This window comes from Nyctereutes procyonoides, unplaced genomic scaffold (genome assembly GCF_905146905.1).
Source record: "Nyctereutes procyonoides isolate TBG_1078 unplaced genomic scaffold, NYPRO_anot_genome, whole genome shotgun sequence".
Lineage (NCBI taxonomy): Eukaryota > Metazoa > Chordata > Mammalia > Carnivora > Canidae > Nyctereutes > Nyctereutes procyonoides.
Genome location: NW_026575044.1, coordinates 15,566,831 through 15,589,843, shown reverse-complemented (window position 1 = coordinate 15,589,843; position 23,013 = coordinate 15,566,831). Strand labels below are relative to the sequence as shown.

Below are 23,013 nucleotides of genomic sequence, written 5' to 3'. Positions count from 1 at the left end.
CTAGGCCCTTTGGCAGCCCTATCTGTTTGCAGGCCTGCAGGGGTATAGGCGTGAGCCGGCTGCTCAAAGGAGAAAAGCATGGTGCACTCGAATTGCCACCTTTAATAGGCCCGTCAACTCGTGATGCTACCCTTTCCTGGCAGGAGCTGAGCAGTGGGTGGCTGGGCCCTGCCCTGACCCACCAGCTCCTGTGCCCTCTGGGTAACTCCAATTAGAGAAAGGTCCATGGAAGAGGGGGGGAGGGGGTCCAGGCTTCATTCCCTCCAGGCTGACACCTGGAGGCATGGAAGCTAGTCCAATAAGCTGCCTCCCAGCCCAAGGGTCAGCCTCCTTACTGCTCAGCCAGCATTCCAGCTGGTGCAAGGCCTACGTTTCCTGCTCCAGATCTGGAGGGAGGGCCAAGGGGGGCAGTTTAGCCAAAAGGCAGAGAGGCAAAGCGAAGAGGTGGGGGCCACCCCGAGTCGAGAGGCTGCTCTGGCGTCAGGGGCAGGAGCACCTGACCCCGACCCCGGACGGCTCCTGGGCGGTCTCTTACCGAGGCTCATGGGGCGGTCCGCTCTGCTCTAGCAGGTTGAACTCACAGGTCTGACTAGCGAACTGAGCATACTCTAGCAGCCCGCTGATGGGGTTCTTCAGCTGGCACTCTGTCAGTTTCTTGTAGGGTGAGCACCGTGGCCAGCCGTGGCTGTAGAAGGAGGGCATCTCCATGATGGCTCGAAACTCACCTGGTGCCGCGTGGATACTATTCAAGTCATCTGGGATGTCGTCTGTGGCCCACTGGCCATTTTCAAAGTCAACATACCCTGTTTTTGAGGGGCCATTGTCATGGGCAGGCGGCTTTGGTTTTACTGGCTCTGGCACAGCCTCCTGCCTGTTCTCCAGCTTTATCACAGGTTCCTGCCCATTCTGCACTTCTACGGCTGCCACACCGTCCGAGGCGGCTGGCGCAGCTACGTGATGGGAGGCCACAGCATCTCCTTTGGTCTCAGGCACAGCAGCTGGGATGGTCTCGGGGCCGAGGTCTGCATTTCTCTTCATTTGTATCCGCTCTCGCTTCTTATCAGTCAGATACCATATGGGGGGCGTTGTCCCTTGCCTGTAGACATCACCCTGCCTTTCCAGGTCAATCAGCACGGCATTTACGTCTCGGGCCCTGGTGAGGCCAATATTTTTAGCCAAGTTCAGGGCAGAGGAGCTGCACACGTTAAACAGGTAGTCGCAAACTTTCTCCTTGAGCTCAGCCATGTCAAAAGGCTCAGGAGGAGCTTCTGAGGCAGACTTGAAGCTTCTGTCTTCAGTCTCCAAGCTGGGCTCTGAGTCTGGAGCTTCCTGTCGACGAGCGTCTACACTGGCTACTTGGCTGTGCCGGTTCCCAGCCTGCGTGGCGATTCTCCACAGAGGGGGTGTTCCTGCCTCCCGATGCAGCTGACCCTTCTTTGCCAGAGAATATAAAACTCGATTGATTTCCCTCTTCGGGACTCTGAACTTTGCAGCCAGGTCATGGGCTGTGGCAGCCTTCCCTTCTCCGAGCCCCCGCAAGAGCTCTAAGACTCTCTCCTCCTTGCCCTGGCTGATGCCTAGTTCCTGGAAATGTGAGGAGAGCCAGTCGACACCTCTCCACGGTACAGTCCTGCTGCGTGGGGAAAGACACGGGGACTCCCTCTGGAGCACCTGACTTCTGGGAGGCACGCCCCTGAGGATACCTGAGGTCCCCAGTTCCCTGCTTCTGGAAGGTGGTCCTGGAAACCTCGGCCCAAGTCCAGGGACAAATGGTGACAGTGACGGCGCCTGTCTTCCAGTTAGGGGTGCTGCAGGGAGCAGCCCCTTGAGAAACTCTATTTGCTGGACCTGGAAACTATTTGGATAAGATCTTGGGCCTGGCCATTGGAGTCTGGGCTTGCTGTGCTCATAGCCTTGAAATGGATGGGGTTGGTATCTGTTGAGGGGACACCCCTGCAGAACGAGAAGATGGAAAAGAAAGTGAATCTGGACCACAGTGGTGTGCCTGTCCCTTCTCTAAGGGCACCACATCGGACTCCCGGCGGGCGCAGAGGTAAGGGCAGAGGTGGCCATGGGAACCAGCAACGGGGGACCTGGGCCCCCCCAGCATTGCCTGGGACCGCCACAGGGAAGAATGGGGGGCAGGAGGCAAAGCTGCCAGGAGCACGCGGGGCACTGCCACCACTGCAGGGCCTCTCAAGCTACCCTCAAGCATTCTCTCCCCCTTCCCAGGATTTTAGGGGATTGAGAATGAAGCTGTCCACTCTGCAAAGTAATTAACCTTTTAAGATAAAAACAAATAAGTACCATTTTGTTTTAAACACAAAGCAGAACAACCACCTCAAAATGCCAAGGGAGTCAAGGGATGAGGAAGCAGTCTCCATGGGGCCCCAGGTCTCCTGAATCCAGGATCTGGACGGCGGGGACAATGGAAAGATACGCTTGGGTGGGATGGCCGGATCCCCAGTCCTCCGAGGCCACCACAGGGCCTCCTTCCAGCTGGGGAAGGACAACTGGACCTCGCAGCTTCACGTGTCACCCCCCCGCCCCAGGAGGCCCAAATTACAGTATCCTCAGGGAAAAAGCACACACTGTCCTCATGCTTCAGCGCAGCACCCAGGCTTAGAAGGGACACTGGGCACTGTCACCCAAACCACCCTGGCCTCCCTGGGATGTGTGCTGTGGCTGTCCCCTCTCCCACACTCCCTTTACCGCCTCCCAAGGACAGCTTTCACCTCATGTCGCCCAGCCTCCCATTCTCTGGAGCACAGGCTGCGGCACTGTCACAGCTCCTCCAGGACACTGAGCACCTGTGACCTCTTCTGCTACCACATGGACCAGTTCTTGTCCTCTTTCCCGGGTGCTGTGTGTGTGTGTGTGTGTGTGAGGGGTAGTGGCAGGAGGCATTTAAGGGACCCAGGGGGGGATCCCTGGGTGGCGCAGCGGTTTGGCGCCTGCCTTTGGCCCAGGGCGCGATCCTGGAGACCCGGGATCGAATCCCATGTCGGGCTCCCGGTGCATGGAGCCTGCTTCTCCCTCTGCCTGTGTCTCTGCCTCTCTCTCTCTCTCTCTCTCTCTCTCTGTGACTATCATAAATAAATAAAAAATAAAAAAAAATAGTTTAAGGGACCCAGGGGGCAGGGGTGACAGGGAGCAACAGTGTTTCCTCAGGCTTGTCCCCTCCCCTGTTGGAATTTCTGAAGGCTCTAGGGAGCAGCAGGCAGCTGTGCCCTGCCTACTAGAACTTCAGCAACCACCCCCACCCCGTCAATTAGGCTCTCAGTTAGGTTGGTGGTGCCCTCACTGCAGGGTTCCTTCATGGCCCCTACCTCCCTCCTTCGGCCACACTAGTGGCCTGTCCGCCCTTCATTCTATCTCCCTGCTCCTCTAGCTGGGGCCACCCCCACTCCTCAGACCCTGGAGCTCTTTCCAGGAAAGGACCACACATATGTCCAGGGGCAGTGGCAAGGCCGTGGCACACAACTTGTCAAACAAAGCCCCACGTGGGGGCTGCAGTCTGGGGAGTCCTGCTCTTTTCTGACAGTGACTTCCCTGTGTTTCTACAGCTTCCATCTGTGCTCTGGAGGGACTGCTGTGCCAGTGGCTACCGTGACTGGGGCTCAGCTGTTCCCAAGGCTTCCATATACTTGTGGCCAGCTCCCTCCTACCCTAGAGCCCTGTCCCCTCTGCTTACTCTGGGGTCCCCACACACTGCGGGAGGATGCAGACAGTGTGGAAGCTCTGGTCCTCACTCGGAGGTCAGCTCAGTTTGGCAAGCGTACAAGGGCTCACAGTGGATGAAGAGTGTGCTTACAGACGCCTCTCCCATGGCCTGGCTACATGGCCCCCGGGTCTCCCATCCCTTATCTGTCTGTCCAAGTTCCTTTCTTCCCTTCTGTATCATTGGTCCCCAAGATTTTGTCTAAGGCTCCTCCCTCCTTCCCCGGGTTATCAGCCTTCCAGTGTTCAAATCTCCTCCCTCCAGCCACCACCTTGTAAAGCTAAAACTCGAATTTCTAAACGCCCAATCTGTCCACGTAGATACCCCTCATAACCTCAAACACACATAATCTGAACCAAACTAACCTTTCCCCTCAACCCAGCCCTTCTATTATGACTGCTGATGGCAGGATTCCCCTCGTGGTTGTTACGTGGAAACCGGAGCCAGCTCTGCCCCTGGCCTTCCTCCCTTGCCTCCCACGTCCACTATGTAGTTGCTAAGCATGATCTTGTTTGCCCCCACCCCATAGTTTCACATAAATGTGTCTTTTTCCAGTGCCAGCCCCTAATTACTTCTCATAAGGCTGCACAAAGCCTTCATCTCTGCACCCCTCTGCTCCAACCAGCGTGCCCAACCATGTCTCTGCTGCCCCGGGGCAGCTCTGACCCTTCCCTTAGAGATCTCCTTCACTGCTACTCCTTCTGGAGACTTTCCTGACTTGCAGCCCATGGGAGTTTCCTCTCCTTGAACCTCTCCCTCTCAACTCCTATTATACCACTTACTTTACCTTTTATCTTTACTTTACTACTGCTTTTTTCTTTTATTTAAAAAAAAATTTTTTTTTTTTTTAAATTTACGATAGTCACACACAGAGAGAGAGAGGCAGAGACACAGGCAGAGGGAGAAGCAGGCTCCATGCACTGGGAGCCCGACATGGGATTCGATCCCGGGCCTCCAGGATGGCGCCCTGAGCCAAAGGCAGGCGCCAAACCGCTGCGCCACCCAGGGATCCCCTGCTTTTTTCTTTTAACAGCATATATAGATTGCGGTGTACCTGCAAAGTGATTACCAATATCAAGTGCTGCAGAAATTATACTCGAGCCTCCACTCCTGAAAGTCTCCATCAGGGATCGAGTCGGGGATGGGGGTGGGGGCAGTCTACCTCACAGTGAGCTCCCAGGGGCGTGAGGACATGTCTATATTATCTCTGCACCTCTAGCATGATCTTGACCCAACATCTGAGGCACTAGACTGGGGAAACAAGATGCCCCAGAGGTGCAACTCTTCCATCTAACAGCATCATCACAGGGACTTTTGGGATTTTCCCACTAGCTGTTGGAGTGACTCTGGTAAAACAATTGTTTTGCAAAGTGGTTAAAGTCAGCTTCTTGCTAAATGCCAATTTAAACTGCTGCTATTTGGCTAAAACCTGCAAAATATTTGAATGTCCAACTATAGAAGAGGAGCCGAACGTCTTATGACACATTTATGTCATGGAACAGTATTTTTTTTCTAAACAATGTGTTTCATATTCACCTGGAGAAAATTTAGGAATGATACAATGTTAAATTAAATAACAACAAAGAAGCAAGTTGAAAAAGAACAGGTAGGCTATAAGCTCATTTTGGAACCAAAAGGAAAAGCCCCACCTTATGTGCATGTGTGAGCACAGCACAGTGAACATAGAGACAGAAGGAAGAAGAGTGTATGTGGATTTGTTTACAACAAACTGTTTACAACAGTTATAAGGAATTTACAGGGTGAGTGCTGTCTTTCTACCCCTTAGGTCTCCTGAAAGCCAAGCCAAAGCGTGGCTTGAGAACAGCCACATGGAAAGTCACTGAATGGGAGAGTGAGCCCGTGGGGATCCTTCCTAAATCCCTCAACATCTCCCAGTCACTTCACATTCATGGCCCTACCCATTTCACTTTTATCTAATCTCACACATTTAGGATCAAGAGCTGAGCCTCCACTTTTACCACACAGGCTCCACAGGGTCATATATGGGTATGTGTGAAGAAATGCTTTTCCTTCCGGTCAGGTGTCCCTAATCCTCTCAAGGAGGGATATAGCATCTAAAAATGGAAGTATAATTTACATAATAAAGTTTATCCTTTTTAGTGTATTACTCTGAGTTTTGACTGTATGGAGTCCAAGCATATACAGCCCTGTAACTACCGCCACCATCAAAGTACAGGACGTTTCTGATGGGGGAACACAGGGCTAGCTGAGGACAAGGCATGAGCCTGAGACAGCATATTGACAAGTCTTTGAAACAGGCAAAGGGACATTCCTCTACGGACTCCACTGCCTCGATGTTCATACTTTGCTGAGGGCAAAAGGCAATCTTAGTCTGACCCCCAGAAGCCTGTAAGTCTACTTTAACATATAAGAATTCCTTTAGAAATTTCCTTTATCTCTACCCCCCAAGATACATGTTGGCAATCATCCGCCAAGCACATGACCCACCCATATCCATCTGAAGGGTCTCATGACTCAGGGTTTATTAGACGGTAATAACCTTTCCCCAACCACAGCTAGCCCCCTCAAGGTCCTGGAAACCTTGCCCCCAAAATTCCTTAGAGAGTAAGCTATTGCCAAACCCCTCCAACTCCCAGGTATATAATCAGCCACCCCTCATAAGCCTGGGGCAGCAGCTCTTCCTGCCCACGGGTCCCGTCCCAGGGCTTTAATAAAACCACCATTTTGCACCAAAGACGTCTCAAGAATTTTTTTCTGGTCGTCAGCTTTGGGCCTCGCCTATATTCCAAAACTTCATCAGTTTCCATCTCCCCAGAAGGTTCTCATGCACTATGCCATCAGTCCTTCCCCCAGCTGCCTCCTGTTTCTGTGCTTCTAGCTTTGTTCTTCCTACAGTGTCGTGTAAAAGGACCCGTAGAGCCTGGCCTCTTCTGCGGCGGCGCAGAGTGAATGTGAAGTTCTAGTCGTGGGACCAGCAGCTTCCTCCTCCTTTCTGGCCTAGCAGTATACCATCGTACTACCCACTCTGCTAATCCAATCATCTGTTGAAGGGCAAGTAGGCTTTTCCAGGTTTTAGAATAATGAATACAGCTGCTCTGTACAAACTTTCTCCTATAGGTAAGAAGGGCTATTTTTCCTTTCCCAGAAGCCTAAAGGAAGTGGAAAGGGTGCAGAGAGGGGGTGGGTAAGAATGAAGCGTGTTGCCCAAGAGGCGCTAACACTGGGCCCTTGCAGAAAGGGAGAGGGCTGCCTAGGCCGGGGCTCTGCTCCTCTGACCCCTGCGCAACCTGCCCTAAAGCGTCCTTCCCCTACTGCTCAGCTCCGAGGGATTAACAGGCAGGAGGCAAATTCCTAGAACATGGCGCATGCTCATACAAGCACACACAAGCATATACACACACAAGCCCACGCACACAGGCACAGCACACTCAGGTCCGAGACGCACAGGCCAGCAAGGTCTGCACTGAGGCGGCCTGGCTGGCTTACCTGTCTGGGGTCCATGGCTTCCTGGATGCATGTCCTGGGGCAGAGCTGGAGACCTCCCTCCCCCCCACCCCACCCAGGCGGCCCTCCCCAGGTGGGCTGGCCACCCGCCTGCTGAGCAGACGCCAAGTGCCCCACTGGGGGTCAGCAGCGTAGTAAACAGCCTGGGCAGGCGGCCTGGTGGGGAGGCGAAATGGCCCAGGTTCAATTTCACTTTCGTTTCTTCTGAAGGACTTCCCCTTTGGAAAGTTTAGCAAGGAGGAGGGGCTTGAACTGAGCCAGCAGGAGCCATCTGCTTTCACACCTATTCCAATCTAATCCTTTTCTTGCAGGACGTTGGGACAAGATAGCCTTTCTATAGGAAAGCAGCTAAATGCGTGCATTGCCCCACGCAGGAATACAAGGGACAGAGCAAAAGGAAACAAAGCCTTGCTGTGCCCCGGCTCTGCAGAAACAGCCTGAGGCTCTGGCCTCTGCCTGTGAGTCCAGCACTAGTGTGGTGATGACGGGGTGGGGGTAGCTCTCTTCAGATGACTTCAGCTCTCTTCAGTTCCCACTCTGGACCATTTGTTTACATTCCCAGCATGTTATAAACGAACTTAAACCAACAACAGCATGGGCACATTTTAGGGTCTACATCATGAAACAGGCCCAGCACATGTTCCTTTCTCCTCAGGCAAGGGTTAAGTACTCTCCAGGCACTACCTCCTTCCTGGTCACAGCTCTGCCAGAGAGGCATGATTCCCAAATTACAGATGTAGAAACTGAGGCTTAAGACGTGCTGCTGATAAGTCCAGGCCTTATTCTGCATCACCCTGGCCATGACTTCCCAAAGTGATTTCATGATAGGCTTATATATTTGCTCTATTTTGTCCAAGCCATCAATTCTGGTGATAGATAGTCCCCATCCCTCCCCAGTGAGGAAATGATTCTCTGTGTTTGACTTCCACTTCGTCCCCACTGTAAGATTCACAAGGCAGCCCTTCCCAGCATCAGGTCCAGCTGGTCCACTCTGAGCATCCACCTTCCAAGTATTCATCATCCCAATTTCACATTTCCGGTGTGCTGTGCTTTCTCCATTCTGTGCCTTTGCACATTTATTCCTTGGCCTAGAATGTACGTCTTATACTCCTTCTGATGAAACAGTCTTTCAAGATCTGCTTGATGAAGCTATTACCTCCTAGGAAAGCCTCACCTACTCTGGGTTGAGGAGTGGGTGCAGTCTGTAGTTCCTTGTTTTGTGCTTCTCCATGACTCAGCACTTACCCTACTAGAGCACTTCTGCCATCCTCTGAAAATGCCTCATTTAACAGAACTTGCCAAAACACCTAGTGTGTGCCATGTGAAGCGTTTGGCACTGAGGATATGCCTTCTCAGCTAACAGCCTGATGGTGAAGAATGGCCCTCAGCAAGGATCACAATGCTATGGTTATGTATCTGCCTTGAGTGACTTCTCCTCCAAGCAGGGAATGGGTGTTCTACATCCTCACACCCCCCCACACACAGTGACCTTTAGAGGGATGGTTAGGTGACTAACAGACTACTGGGTAGAAAGAAAGGAATTTCCTAAGAAGAAACTGAAAAGACGGGCAAACCGACAAAGCGGTACAATCTCACTGTGTCGGGGAAATACAAGAAAGGCCACAGAGAGTGACTGCCTGTCCCCTAGAGAGGCACCTCCACCGTCGGATTGGACCAGGCCAGGCAGGGGCCAGGGTGCAGAGCAGCCCCTTATCACTATGGGAAACCAGTTTCCCACAATGTAGGAAGGTGTGAAGATTCACTCCCTACAGTTCAGCAGTTCCACTTCCAGACCTGGATACATGTACAGAGAGTTCAGAGTTACCTTACTTGTAACAGCTCCCAGCCTGGAAACATCCCAAATGTCCATGAAAAGTTAAATGGCTGAATGGTGGCACATGCTGATGACAGAGTATTATACAGCAGCAAATGTGAAAGAACTGTAACCCCAAGCAGTAAAGTGGGTAATTATGAAAATGTGACAGTGAGCAAAAGAAATCATGTACACACTGGTTCTACCCACATGAAGTCCCAAATGGGGCAAACCTATAGTAGGCACCGCACAAAAGCCAGGATGGGATTACCTCCAGGGAGGAAGGAATATCCTGGGTGCTGGTGATATTCTAGTTCTTGACATGGGTGGTGGCTACGAATACTGACTGCTTTCCCATAGTTCATTGAGTTACACACTTGGGCTTTATGCACATTTATGCATGGATGTGCTACATTTCACAACTGGAAAAGGTTAAAAACAACAATAGAGTCTCCCTAGTGTGTTTCCAGCCTGTCTCCTTATGTTCTATTTTCCACATAAGTAAAATGTGGTAGGTCTTACCTCTGTTTTCCTGTCTAGGGCTAAGCAATCCCACAGCCTTTGATCCTTCCACAATAATGGTCTAGAAAAGCCTCCATCACAACTACTGTGCAGGGAAAGCTGCCCCACTGCCATCTCCATCCCTTTTACCTGCCACAGGCTGCGGTGCAGAAGAAGGGAAGATGTGCTCCCCGCTCCCGGAGAGGCTGAGCATGCACTGTCCTTCACCCCCAGCAGCTCCAGCACCTGCAGACAGTTTACCTCATGAGTATCCATCACCCCTCAGTGACTGCTTTGGCTCCCACATAGTTGTGAGGCGGTGATGTCAATCTTTATGCTACCCTATTGTACGGACTAGACAAGTTGGATGAAGCACTTTTAAAAAATTAACCAAAATACAAACAAGCCAAAAACCTGCCCTCAATCCTGTAATGGTAATTCATAGGCGCCTACCTTTCCCATGCTTCCTCTGGAAAAAAGGACCATGAACACCCAGGTGCTCCCTCTGGGGCCCATGAATGTCTGCTTGGGAAGTACCCCAAATGCAAGTCTTCCTCTGCACATACCACCTAGGGCTACTTTCTAGCAACCACCTAAATGAGTTACCACAGAAAATAAGGTATGCGTAAAAAGGCCCCTCCCTCGGCATCTGAAAGTCTGGCTTCCCCATCTGGCTGCTGGCTCTCTGTGTGCCTCTGTGGGTTGTACTTCCCCAGCGATGGGGAAGGAAGTGTTATTGGTTGGTCTGCTGGGCTGGCTTTAGTCTCCAATCTCTGCTGTCTTTGTTTTTGAACTATAAATGTTAGTCTGGCTTTGAAATGATTAATTTGGCTTATTATGTATAACCTGACTGTGTGCAGGGAGGCATATTTCCAACAGTCCTTTTACTCCATCATTTCCTATAGCCAGACTTTATGCACATATAGGCTACATCTAACTGAACCATCTATGTCCCTTTTGTATGGCAGACATCTGCAAACTCCTTCAATATTTGCTCATATAGCCATGCTGCAACACAAATGTACTGCCTGTGAATGTATGCTACTTAGCTTGCAAACATGTTATTTAAAAAAGTAATAAATTACTAAGTTACTTTTAACTACTACCGCATCATTTATTTCCCAACAGGACATGCACATAAATAAACTCCTGTTCTTAAGTCCTAGGAAATCCATAGTAAGTAATTCACAGAGCTACGAATACTAGCTGATTTCCCATAGTTCATTGAGTTACACACTTTGGCTTTATGCACATTTATGCATGGATGTGCTAGTGTTTATTCAAAATAACCCACTTGCTTTGATAACCTGTAAGACTTTCTGCTTATAGATCGGTGACTTGTCCAACAGCTGAGGAGTGTTCTGCAACTGTATTTATGCTGACATCTGATGTTAATGACTAGACTGGCTTTTGAAGTTGCAATAAGGTAAGAGATGTCTCAAGTACCCCAGAAGACACAGACGTCTCTAATAGCACTTCCACTAGCAGGAACTGCCTGTACCCAATCAAAGTTGGGTAAATGAAAGAAAAGTGGTATTTATCAACTATCTACAGGCACCAGGCATTGTGATAGCAGGTGTTCTCATACATGAAAGATACAACATTAGTAATAATGTCAAAACCGTATAAGAATAAAGGCTACCCGGCCTGTGCTAAATATTTCACATGGAAGTTTAAACCATTCATGTATATTTAGTCTTCTAAAACTCCACAAGATAACCTTCTTGTGACTTTATGCATCAGTTCCTGACACTCTCAATCTGTCTCTCCCATGCCAGACTGGCCTGGCACATGCCATGTGACTGACTTCCAGTCTGGCTCTGGCTGACACAGAGTTTCAGCTACTGGCCCCCATCTGGGCTCTTCTAAGTCAGGGTCCATGGCAGAAGGGGGGGGCTCCCATTCACTTCTGACTTCTCTTCTTCCCTAGCAGCCAGCCTATAAGTGGACAGGCTCAGTCCCAGCTCCCAGCAAAGGTGATATCCCCATCTCACTGCCTGTATGAGGCAGAGGAGACAGGTGCAGCCTTGTGTTTAGGCAGACCTACGATGCCCCTCAGTTCTGCATTGTTTCGTGGGGAAGAAGCCTAGTTACCAACAGCCAATTGCTGAGCAGTCCTTTGCCAAATGGTCAATTCTCCGAATGACCAATTTACTAAATAAGCAATATGCTGACTTCACTTTTTTCTTTAAGCTCTCTAGTCTTAGCTGAGCAGTTTTTAATTCCATCTTCATAATAGTCTTAGAAGAAATGTACTCTGCCCGCCTCCTGTTGCTGTAGAGCTGAAGACTGAGGAGGAGACTGGGAACCAGAGGGGCCAAGCTTGAGAGGTTCTTGTAGACACTCAGTGGACTGACTTTCTGGACACTGCACTAGAGCCCTTTGCAGGTGTCTACAGGGTCATTCCCAGAAGACATAAATAAGGCTTTGCCAGCCTGGCCTTCAGCATTGACAAACTCACAAGAGAAGGGATGTGGAGAGAGATTTGAAGAGGCTGACCTTGAGGACAGGAGTGCTACAGCCACAAGGCAAGCAATGCAGGCAGCCAACAGCCACCGGAAGGGGATTCTCATCTAGAGCCTCTGTAGGGGGCACAGCCCTGTGACACTGTGATTTCAGCACAGTGATTTAATTTGATTTCTGGCCTCCAGAACTATGAGAACAGTTTTCTGTTGTTTTGAGCCAAAAATTTGTGGTAACTTGTACTACAGCTCCAGGAAATTACTACACCATCCTTGATGGTTGAGGCAAGCCAGGGAGCTCCAAGTGCAAAATGAGCACAGACCTCGCTCTGCAGCCAGGGACTTGTATGCCTGGGGCTGTCAAAGGAAAAAACTGAAACAGACCAGCTGTCAGAGACGACGTGCATAGCCATGATCTCCACTTTGTAGTTCAACCAAACAGTATACTTTTCTCATTACTGTGCAGCACAATTAGCATCTTTTGTTTCATTTGAAAAAATACAATAAACCAATCGCCAATATCATATTTAAAATTGGTAAAGGGGTGAGTGGGTAGCTTAGTTGGTTAAGTGTCTGCCTTCAGCTCAGGTCATGATCCTATGAGCCCATGTCAGGCTCCCTGCTCAGTGGAGAGTCTGCTTCTCTCTGTTTCTCTGCTGTTCCCCCTGCTTGTGTTCTCTCTCTGCCAAATAAATAAATAAAATCTTAAAAAATAAAATCGGTTAAGCATTCCCACTAAAATGAGAAATAAGATAAGGAGGGCCACCATTACTATTATTATCTTATTTCTTCAATTCTGAGATGCACTCCTAACATTTCTGATATTGTAATGTGAATTACAATGTGCAGTACATTTCATATGGTAGCCCCCAAAAGCTATTATTGAATCAGTAGCATGTTCTATGTTCAACAGTCTTAGAATGAAAAAAATATGGTATTAAAATTGCTTTGGAGATTCTAGCGTATTTTATAATGGAAAACAGAAATATGAGGTAAATTAAAATATAAAGAAAAAACAGATTATGTGCAGATGATATCAAAACTAACTGATCAGCAGAATGAAAAACTCTTAGAACCAACAGCAGTCAAGGAATATGGCTGGATATAAGAAAAATATACAAAACACAACCTGTTCCTTATATGTAGGATAAAAATACTATATTCTTAATAGCAAATAAAACATCAAAAAAAAAGGAGAGAGAAACATCTAGGAATAATCTCAAGAAATGTGAACAATCTCATGTGGAAAGGTATAAAACTCTGCTGAAGAATATATATCTTAAGTAGGATATGCCAACCCCAAATAGGACAGTGGAACAGCCTATGAATGCCAAGTAGAGCCAAATTAAATAACAGTTTACTGCAAAATCTAAGGAGGTTAGAGCAGTAAGGAGTCACTATTTGACAAAATGAAGACAGTTACACTAATTAATTCATGGCAGTACTGGTATCATATAAGAATGGAGCTAAAGACTGACAGAGCAGAACCATATTCCCTAAATAGACCTTATTGTATGTATGGGCCCAATGCAGGACAGGACGCCAAAAGCACTGTAGGGGAGGAAGGGTATGTCAAAACATGGAGCTCAGCCAATTCAGAGGCTTTTGGGGGAAACAATCTATTTAGAGTCTTGCCTTACATTAATCAGCCAGAATAAATTACAAATGGATTAAAGGATTATCTGCATTTTAAATAAAAACACTAAAGGGATCCCTGGGTGGCACAGTAGTTTGGCGCCTGCCTTTGGCCCAGGGCGCGATCCTGGAGACCCGGGATTGAATCCCATGTCGGGCTCCCGGTGCATGGAGCCTGCTTCTCCCTCTGCCTGTGTCTCTGCCTCTCTCTCTCTCTCTCTCTGTGACTATCATAAATAAATAAAAATTTAAAAAATAAATAAAGTTAGACCTTTTAAAAAAATAAAGAAAGAAAAACACTAAAAAACAAAGTATGTAGGATTTATTTCATAGCAATGGAAGATATCAGAAAAGAGAAGGACATCTCTTCACTGCAGATAAGTTTTGTACTTCAAAAGATATGACACTGTTCAAAAATAAGTTTAAAAATATATTAATAAGAGTGCCTGGTGTCTCAGTGGTTGAGCGTCTGCCTTTGGCTCAGGTTGTGATCCTGGGGTCCTGGGATCGAGTCCCTCATCGGGCTCCCCCAGGGAGCCTACTTCTCCCTCTGCCTATGTCTCTGCCTCTTCCTCGTGTCTCTCATGAATAAATTAATAAAATCTTTATATTTATATTTATATTTATATATACACTAACTAAAAATGAGAAAAGGGAACCACTATTACAATACACATGCAAGGGAGAGCTTGTGTGTGTGTGTCAGGTACTGAAACAAGATAGCACATACAGACACAGTGCTCAGAGGGTCCAACACTGTAGTTTATCCTTTAATCCCCAAAATCATCTATGAGAGAGGTACACTACTGTTGACCCCATGTTACAGAAGAGGAAACAGAGACAGACCAAAGGCCACAGAGGTTGTTCAAGGTAATACAGCCAGCAGCTGGCAGAGCCAGGACTCAGAGTCAGGCATTTTGGCTCCAAAGCAGGTGGTCTTGGCCACTACACTAAGCTGTCCCCACTAAAACTACAGTCAATAAAAAAGGTAATCACACAAATATACCAAAGTACAAATGCCTATCAAACACTTGGGAAAATATTCAATTATATTAATAACTAACAACATGAAAATGTAGTATGATTTACATCATTCATAAAATTGGTAATAAAAAAATGAGATTACTCAGTGCTAGTTGGGGACTCCACGCTTACTTACCTTCACAATCTAATGTTGGACTCTAGGAATCTACTCTGGCTCTATCCAAAATATTCTCAGCTATGATTGAGTCACTGCCATCTCCCTTCTTTAAACCTTTTATGGCTACCCACTGGTTTTTGGATCAGGACCCAAGGTCATAACCAGGTCTGCAAAATGCCCCCACTTCCTGGCCAAACCTCCCCTAATCAGGCTTCACAAAAGATACTTTCCATTCTGTTTGTCCAACAGCCACAGAGTACTTTTGCAGCCTTGAAAAAGCCAAGTCACAGTTTTCTCCTCTAGTCCTGTCCCTATGCCAGAGGGCAGAAGCCATATAAAATCTATAGTACCCATAACCATAGGAAAGCTTTCTTCACAGTCTTTATCACAAATCACATATTTGCATGATCACTTAATTACTCATCATGTCTGCCTCTCCTGAGCAAATGTCTCATACTTCCATGACCCAGCTCAGTCCTCTGGCAATAGATGGTGCTCAACAAATATTTGTGGAATAGAGGGAGAAAAGGAAACAGCGAGGAGAGGAGGAGCAATAGACACTTGACTATACTGGCGGTAAGACCAATGATGGGTTCCACTGTTTAATGAAGTAATTGGACACTGTATGTCCAATGTCTTCAATGTCCATAACCTCAGTTCATAGTCAAAACCATTATTTTTTTAAACCATTATTATTAATAATGTAATCATATGGGCTCCTGGGTGGCTCTGTCAGTTGTACGTCCAACTCTTTGATCTCAGCTCAGGTCTTGATCTCAGGGTTATGAGTTCAAGCCCCATGGTGGGCTCCACGCTGGGTGTGGAGCCTACTTTAAAAAAAAGTAATCCTATTACTAGTTATTATTAGTATAAATAATAAAATCATAAAAATCTACCTTGAAAAGAGAATTTGAAATCTAGTATGAAGACTTAAGTTTGCTATAGCATTGTTTACAACAGGAAACCACTGAGAACAGCTTTAATGTCTCCAACTGCAGACATGATCGTGTAGACGCTGGAACAGTATAAATTACACAACACACAAAAAGTGGTATAGACAGTTAATGCCACGGAGAATGTGTAAATCATAGTAAAGGAACATAACATAAACTTGTAACTAGAGAACAATTTTAGCTTTGGCAAACAACAGGCCTAAGTAGCAGGTACTGCTGACTGCCTGCCCTCCTTCTGAGACAGCCCTGACTCGGTGCACCTTTCTCGGAGGCCAGGGTCTCTCCCCAGACCCAGAGGGAGGACTGTAATTAGTCTAATAAACTCCTCTTGGCGATTCCATTTTCTTGCCAAGAATGCATGTGACAGTTCTGGTTAATGAAACACACCCAGCTGACTGGATTCCTTGCCGTGAAGAGGTGGTGCCCTGAGACAGCACAGCGGATGCAAGGACACAGGACACAGCTGAGCGGCTGAGTTGCCCCACGCTGGATGCGACAAATGTGTGGGTCAAGTAATACAGCACAGTACAAAAGACACCAATGTGTATGGACGTCGAAAGGGAAGATCACCAAGTGATCTTACTCAATTTTATAGTTTCCTACAATTTTCAAGTTTTTTGTTCTAAAGCATCTATCACCCCCAAAATGGGGGTGGGGAATCAGTAAGAATAAAGAGATAAATACAAATGGCATGAAACTTGCCCTTAAGAAGAAGCACAGTCTTGTAATGGAAGCAGCCATGTAAATAAAGGATTAAAATACTTGGTGCTAACACTGTAAGGCAGCACTTCATAGTTCTCAGTAGAGCTAAAATAAGAAAACTCACAAAAGCTAAATTGGGTGAGGACACAGGGCAGGGAGGCTCTCGGACACTGTTGGTTGTGACACGAACGGCTGCCATTTTGGAAGTGGTTTGGCAGCTCCTCCTAAGGCACAGCATGCAACTGCCCTCACATTCAGCTACTGTACTCCTGCATACTTAGCAAGGAAAATACAAAGAAACAGCCACAGAGAGGCTTCTGTAAGAATGTTCCCAGAGCCAGGGGTAAAAGAGGAAAGCGGGAGCTGTGTGGTCTAATGGGTACAGTTTCGAATTTGCAAGAGAAAAAGTTCCCGATGTTTCATGATGCAAATGTAGATATACTGTTGCACCATGGAAAAGTTCCAAACAGTAAGCTTGGAAACAGTAAGACATAAATTTCAGGTTACATGTTCTGTACCTCAATTAAAAAAAAAAAAAGAAAGAAAGAAAGAAAAAAGAAAAAAATATTCATAGACCTTTATTCCTAAAAGTCTTCAACTGGACACAAACCAAATGTCCATCATGTGATGAGCACACACGCTGATGCACGTTTATACAGAGGGCAAGGTTTGAGCCCTGCTGAAGGAAGCCTCACACAGAAGTGTGTTGCAGGATTCCACCGCGAGAGGCTTCAGAGCAGCACAACTCCTCTGTGCTGATGACAGACCTTTGGGGACACTGATGACTACAGAGGGGCATAAGGGAACCTTCTGGGGGTGATGGAAGTGCTTTATTTTCCTGATCTGGATTGTGATTAAATGGCTAGATATATTTGTCAATATTCATTGAAACATCTGTCTATTGAATAGAATTATATCATAATAAAAGAGTCTTAGGGAAACAGTGGGATGAGGGAACTGGAAGGGGGTAAACTCATTATTGCGGTTCCACAGGGAAAAGCTGCCAGTGGAACTAGAGCAGCAGCCACAGGTAAACACCACCCACATGGCAGTTCATGGGTGTGCTAACAACATCAATTATGAGAATCATACATACATTTCAACCTCAGCTTCAAGAAACAAGCTTTGATATTCTGACAAATCATTTTAAAATGATATATACACTAATGTAATGTAAAATAAAACATAGACCTTCATCTAATTCAAACTGATTTTATTTAAGACATTACACATATTTGCATCAAATATTTTGTTAAAATGGGAAATAAAACTGAATATTAGCTTTTTAAGGTAATAAAAGAGCAAAACATAAAATACTAGAATACAGAATGAAGAAAAACATTTTAAAGCTTACAAGCAAAAGAAGAAATAAAAAAGTACAAAATTTGTCTACAGAATAATGAAAAATAGGTTTTGCATGTTTAATGAAAAAGCCAAAAGTAGATGGCAAACAAATTAGAAAAATATTCACAGTAAATGAAGTTTTTTGTTTGTTTTTCTCATGAGCACATACTCAGGTTATTTAGGGAATCTGTATAATTTATTTAAAAAATGCAATTAATAGACAAATATTAACTGAGAACTTAAAAATAGAAATAAAAATGGTAAGCATATGCAAAAAGAATTCAAACTCATCATAACAAAAGATGCAAATTAAAGCTAGACACTATTTTTCAATGTGGTGAAGATTTTCCTTCTTTAGTTAAAATACCCAATCCTGGAGGGTGGGCAGCCTGGGGCACCTGCACTCACTTTTCTAGAAGGGCATCGGAACGACACCTGCAGGGGTGGGGTGCTGCAGGTGGAGATTAAGTGGGGGCTTAAACACGAGCCCTCCCCCCTCAAGTCTCTCCTGCTACCAGAACTACTTGTTTGTGTTACAAGAAGAAACTCGAGGGAGTGGGCATGGCTTGGGTAGGGTTTCTGCCAGGAAGGTGCAGTAACCAGGAAAAACGGATGTGCTCTGCGGGGCACTGGGTACAGATGTGGGCGGAGGGGCAACCCCTGAACAACCCCTGTCTTGAAAGTCCCCTGAGCCACTGTGCTGCAGCCCCCATGGCAGGGCAGCTTTGCGTCTCAGGGAGCAGTGGTGCAGGTGGCAGAAGGGGAAAGGCGGAGGGGCACACAGAGCCTGGCTGCATTGGGTGACAACCAAACCCACTAGACACAGTACAGATGGAGGTCTCTGTACCCATATACGTATACACATATGGATATGTACATATAATTTCATTTCTTTAATGGCTGCAATTAAAACTGTAAGGTCAGGAAGGAGACACACAGCAGAGGTGGTAGCTCTACCTCTAGAGGGTGAGATGGGCTGCATGGAGGGGTCTCACTGCTTTCAGAATTTCCTAACTGGGTTTTTTTTTTTTTTTTTTTTTTAAGATTTTAAGTACTCTACATCCAACCTGGGACTTGCACTCACCCTCAAGATCAGGAGTCACCTGCTCCTCTGACTGAGCCAGCCAGGCATCCCTCTGATTGGTATTTTAAAAAAAGTTTTAAAGTTCACAACCCTTGTTCCCAAAACTCCAGTTGAAGAATTAGTTATTTATAAAAGACTTAGAACAGTGCCTGGCACATTGTAAGTGCTCAAATTAATGTTTTAAAAATAAATTGGGAAAATCCTCCGTATACAACCCATCATAGCTTAAAGAGGTTTGGGTGGGGAGGGAAACATTTCATGGGGTTGAGCTTCAAGGTGGCTTCTCCTTGGGGCCTGACCCTTGGCCTCTGCAGGCACTTGGGGCCAGGTTCTGCCTTTCCACGGTGGACCCGCAGGACTGGAGTTTACAGACATTTATATGAGAACTGTATCTATCATGCAGACTGGAGTCCTCATCAACACGATGTCAGCATTTTCTCCCTGTGGGCAGATTTTCATTCGTTCATTTAATAAACATTTATTAAGCACATAGTACGTGTCAGGCACTGTCCTAGGTCCTGAAGATACAGCAGTAAATGAAACAAAAATTCTTATCCTCATTATTTTCATAAAGTTGATGTTTTAATGAGAGATAGGCAATAAACAAATAAATACACACCAATTGGTTACAACTGTTAAAAAGAGAAATGATGCCAACTAAGGATGGGAGTAATCAAATCAACAACAGGGCTGTGTTCAGGTGTTTACCCATGAACAGGGAGGAAGCCTAACTCATTGATGGAGGTCAAGGAAGGCTTCCAGGAGAAGCATGCCCTGAGTCCAGAAGGCAGTCATCGGATGAAGCAGTGGGACAGGGCAGATGCAGCCACCGCACAAGTGTGGGACGGCTAGAAGGCTCAGGATCAGTGCCACAACACAGCAACAACTCAATGGACAAAACCAGGTTTAGTTCTAGTCGGAGGGCTCTGGAAGGGCTTCCAAGTGGCTATGAGTGTGGCTGTGCACAGGCATGCATACAGTAGTCATCCCATGTGTTTATGGAGGAGCAGATTGCTGCTTCATCCCAGGAGTGGACCTGTGACACAGATCTGTCCAACCATGGCATCCCTGTCTCCCTGGCCATTATTAGTTAGTTACAAGGCAGAAGAGAACTAACTGTAAAGTCACTGGCTTGGGGCTGCCAGTGCTCAGCTTTTTTAGTGTGTGTAAAGAAAGCAGCAGGATAAAATGAGGATGATAATAATAAACAAAAAGGAGCAGAGAAAGGCAGGACCAGGAGAGTCTTCATAACATTATTTCAGCCTCATGATCCAGCCATGCCTGAAGCTCATCTTTGGACTTCCTGGTTACATTATCAAAGTGAGGGAAGGGGAACGCTTTTTTTGCTTAAGTTAGTTTATGTTGGGTTTCTGCCGTTTGCAACTAGATTAACATACCCTTTTTTGGGGGAAAAAGGTTCACTGTGTGTGTGGTTGTGATAGTGTACAGGGGAATGGGAGCCTAGATTATGTTAGAGTTTTCCCCATTAAGTTTGATAAAGACAGTGAAACAGGGGGCTTTCAGGCATCTGGGAGGGTACAGAGCAGCAATAACAGGTCCTGGGATATGTGTGTGTAAGTCAGTCTATATGGAGGAGTAACATAAACCTGAGTTTGTATAACCCACTCTATAGCCCTAAGTCATCTTCAAACAGAGAACTAACACAGAACAGCTGATCAAAGACACCAAGAATATCATCTGTTTAACACCAGTTTACTATCCCCACATTAATGCACCTTGGTCACAGGTGTCTCCTAAATATTTAATGTTGCCATGTTGCCACCACCATAATATTTTGAAATATTCAGCCTGTACCAAAAAATCATCCAGTGTTCTCCAGAAAACTCACCAGGCAGCTGGACCCATTATGGTCCAATTATAACAGATGTTAATGCAAAATAAACTGCTGTGTCTCAAGAGATCACTACAGATGCCGAAAGCTCAGATCCTCTTGTTCATGTATTTGAAAACTCTAATCAGTTGGTCACAGATAATAAGACCAATCTTGGTCTGAAATACAGCTTCAAATCTTTAAACCCACGTTTAAGAAAGATGCTAATATTATACTGTTACGGTATAAGAATGGCTAGCTTAAGGAAGCAATGGGTCTCATTCTGGCAGAAATAACAATACCTCAAGTTTTTTCTTCTTTCCACAGGTATATGCCAAATACCTACTGTGTGCCCACGATCCCAGCACTGTGTGCCCATGAGCCTTTCCTTTTTCTCTGGGTGAAAAGGCCAAATCTTGGTTCACATCTGGACAATGCTGGGTAAAATGTAAAATAAAAGATAATTTATCACTGAACAATTTGAAATATTATTCTTGCAGTAAATATTGGCTCTCTGAACTCTGCTTATGCTTCCATTGCCCCACTACAGCAGATTCACACTGCTAGGATTCTAGTCTCTGATAAATAACAAGACCCAAATTCCACACAGCCTGAGAAGCCTGGGTTCAAGTTCCAGTTCTGCTATCAACTAGTGTCAGGATTTGGACCAAGACTCATCTTCTGCATCTGGAAAATGGGGATATGCTTAGTTATTGTACTGTGTTGCTGGAAGTATTACATTAGCGGATATAAAGTGTTTGATACAGTGTCATGCACATAACAAGTGCTCAACAAAAAGAAGCTATAATTCAGAACGTGAGGCCTTAGCCTCTTTCCAGTTCTAAAATTTTACAAGATCTCTAGTAGAGAGATTATGGGTTTTGAGATTCCTCCTTCTTCGACCCCCCCACCCCCGTCTGCTTCATCACATCTGGCAGAAGAGCAAATACCCAAAACAGCAAAAAGTTCCCCCTCTTCTCCATCAGCTGTGCCAATGGGAAGGAAGCCTTCAGCAAGGGAGCAAATTCAAGTGCCTCGGTGCTGTGCCCTTCCCAATAATAGCTTGACACTTCAAATTCTGACAATAGCCCTGCAAAGTAAATATAATGACCCTCGCTTCCCAGGTGAGAAGGAGAAGTTAACTCACTGAACGTCACACAGACGGCAAACGGCAGACCTGACTGCACCCTTCATGCCCATTTCCACCTAGTCCTCCGCTTCCCATTAGCAAGCACGCCACTGCTCATTAAGTCAGGGAAAAGACCTTTCCGGGGCTCTGAAACGATGGGCACGAGCCTCCTTAGGTAAAGAGAGGAGCTCAGCCATCCGATGCTCCTGCGCGCTGCGCTGCCCGTGACCTCCCGGCCTCCCCCTCCGGCACCAGCCACCGCACAGGCCTGTGTGCCAAGTCCGCCACTCCGGCAGCGCGGCCTCCGCCGCCCGGGTCGAGCGCCTGTGAGATCCCCCGCCCTGCCCCGGACAGGCAGGTCTCCCAAACTCTGATACCACACACCTGCGGCAGGCTTACCCTCTAGCCGGGCCCAAGAATCACGCCGAGCTGGCGGAGGGCCGGCGGTGACGCAACCAGGCCTCCTGCAGCACCGCCAGGCCGAGGCACCCGGCACCGCGCTGGCCGCAACCCGCTGCGGGCTGTCGGCGGCGAACGCCCACGCCTGCCCCGCGGGAGGCCGCTCCGGGCTGCGGTGCGGGCGCCAGCGGTCCCGGCGGGGAGGCGCAGGGCGGCGCGGCCCCGGACGAGCCCCAGGAGCCCCGCGCCAGCCGCGGTCCGCGCCTAGGGCAGCAGCGCCGGTGGTACCCAGCCGCTGGGCTGCGACCGCACGCGAGCCAGAGCATCCGCGCGCCCCGCACACACGCGCGCGCACACGAGCACGCGCCCGGACGCACGCGCACGCACACCCCCGGTGCGCGTCCCCGGCCCTCCCGCCCCCAGCCGCAACCCCCCCTCCTGCGCAGCTCGGGTCGGGAAGGTGGTGCGGGGAAGGAAACAGCCTCCTTACCGGGTGCAGTGATCCTCCGGGCCGCGGCGCGACCCCAGAGGCTGCCACGGCCGCGGACCCTCCCCGCCCGCCCCCACCACGTAGCCGCCGCCGCCGCTGCCGCCGGGAATCAATGGCCGGGTCGCCGAGTGCTGACGTCACGGCGCGCCGGGCGTGGGCGGCCGCACCACGTGACCACCGCCTCTTTTGTCTGCGTGGTGGCCGCCGGGGTTTTGCTGTGGGTGTTGTGGGGGGCTCGCTGGGGGGCGGGGGCGGGGGTGCGGGTCAGCGGGATCGACGTGGGGGGAGGTGCTCGCCGACGCCCGGCGCGGTGTGTAGCTCC

General features: G+C 47.8%; 1 protein-coding gene and 1 long non-coding RNA gene across 8 annotated transcripts in view; one reads left to right on the top strand and one right to left on the bottom strand.

The window, feature by feature from the left end:
* Nucleotides 1–22,768, bottom strand: part of ADAR (adenosine deaminase RNA specific) — a 38,745-nt gene extending 15,977 nt beyond the window's left edge. For 3 of the 7 annotated variants that reach the window (XM_055324541.1, XM_055324545.1, XM_055324544.1), the window contains exons 1-3: nt 22,692–22,768; nt 21,020–21,110; nt 536–1,953 (exon numbers count right to left, since the gene is read on the bottom strand). In XM_055324541.1, the coding sequence (XP_055180516.1) occupies nt 536–1,953; nt 21,020–21,052 (1,451 nt within the window). In that variant the 5' untranslated portion in view covers nt 21,053–21,110; nt 22,692–22,768. Of the gene's footprint in view, nt 1–535; nt 1,954–7,189; nt 7,238–21,019; nt 21,111–22,201; nt 22,501–22,691 lie in introns of those variants that run through there. The other 4 variants (XM_055324543.1, XM_055324546.1, XM_055324542.1 and 1 more) reach the window with 3 other exon arrangements.
* Nucleotides 7,415–19,282, top strand: LOC129509122 (uncharacterized). The gene is made up of 3 exons (XR_008664271.1): nt 7,415–7,665; nt 10,851–10,947; nt 18,803–19,282. It is a non-coding gene; the product is annotated as an uncharacterized LOC129509122 (long non-coding RNA).
* Nucleotides 22,769–23,013: the final 245 nt, after the last annotated feature.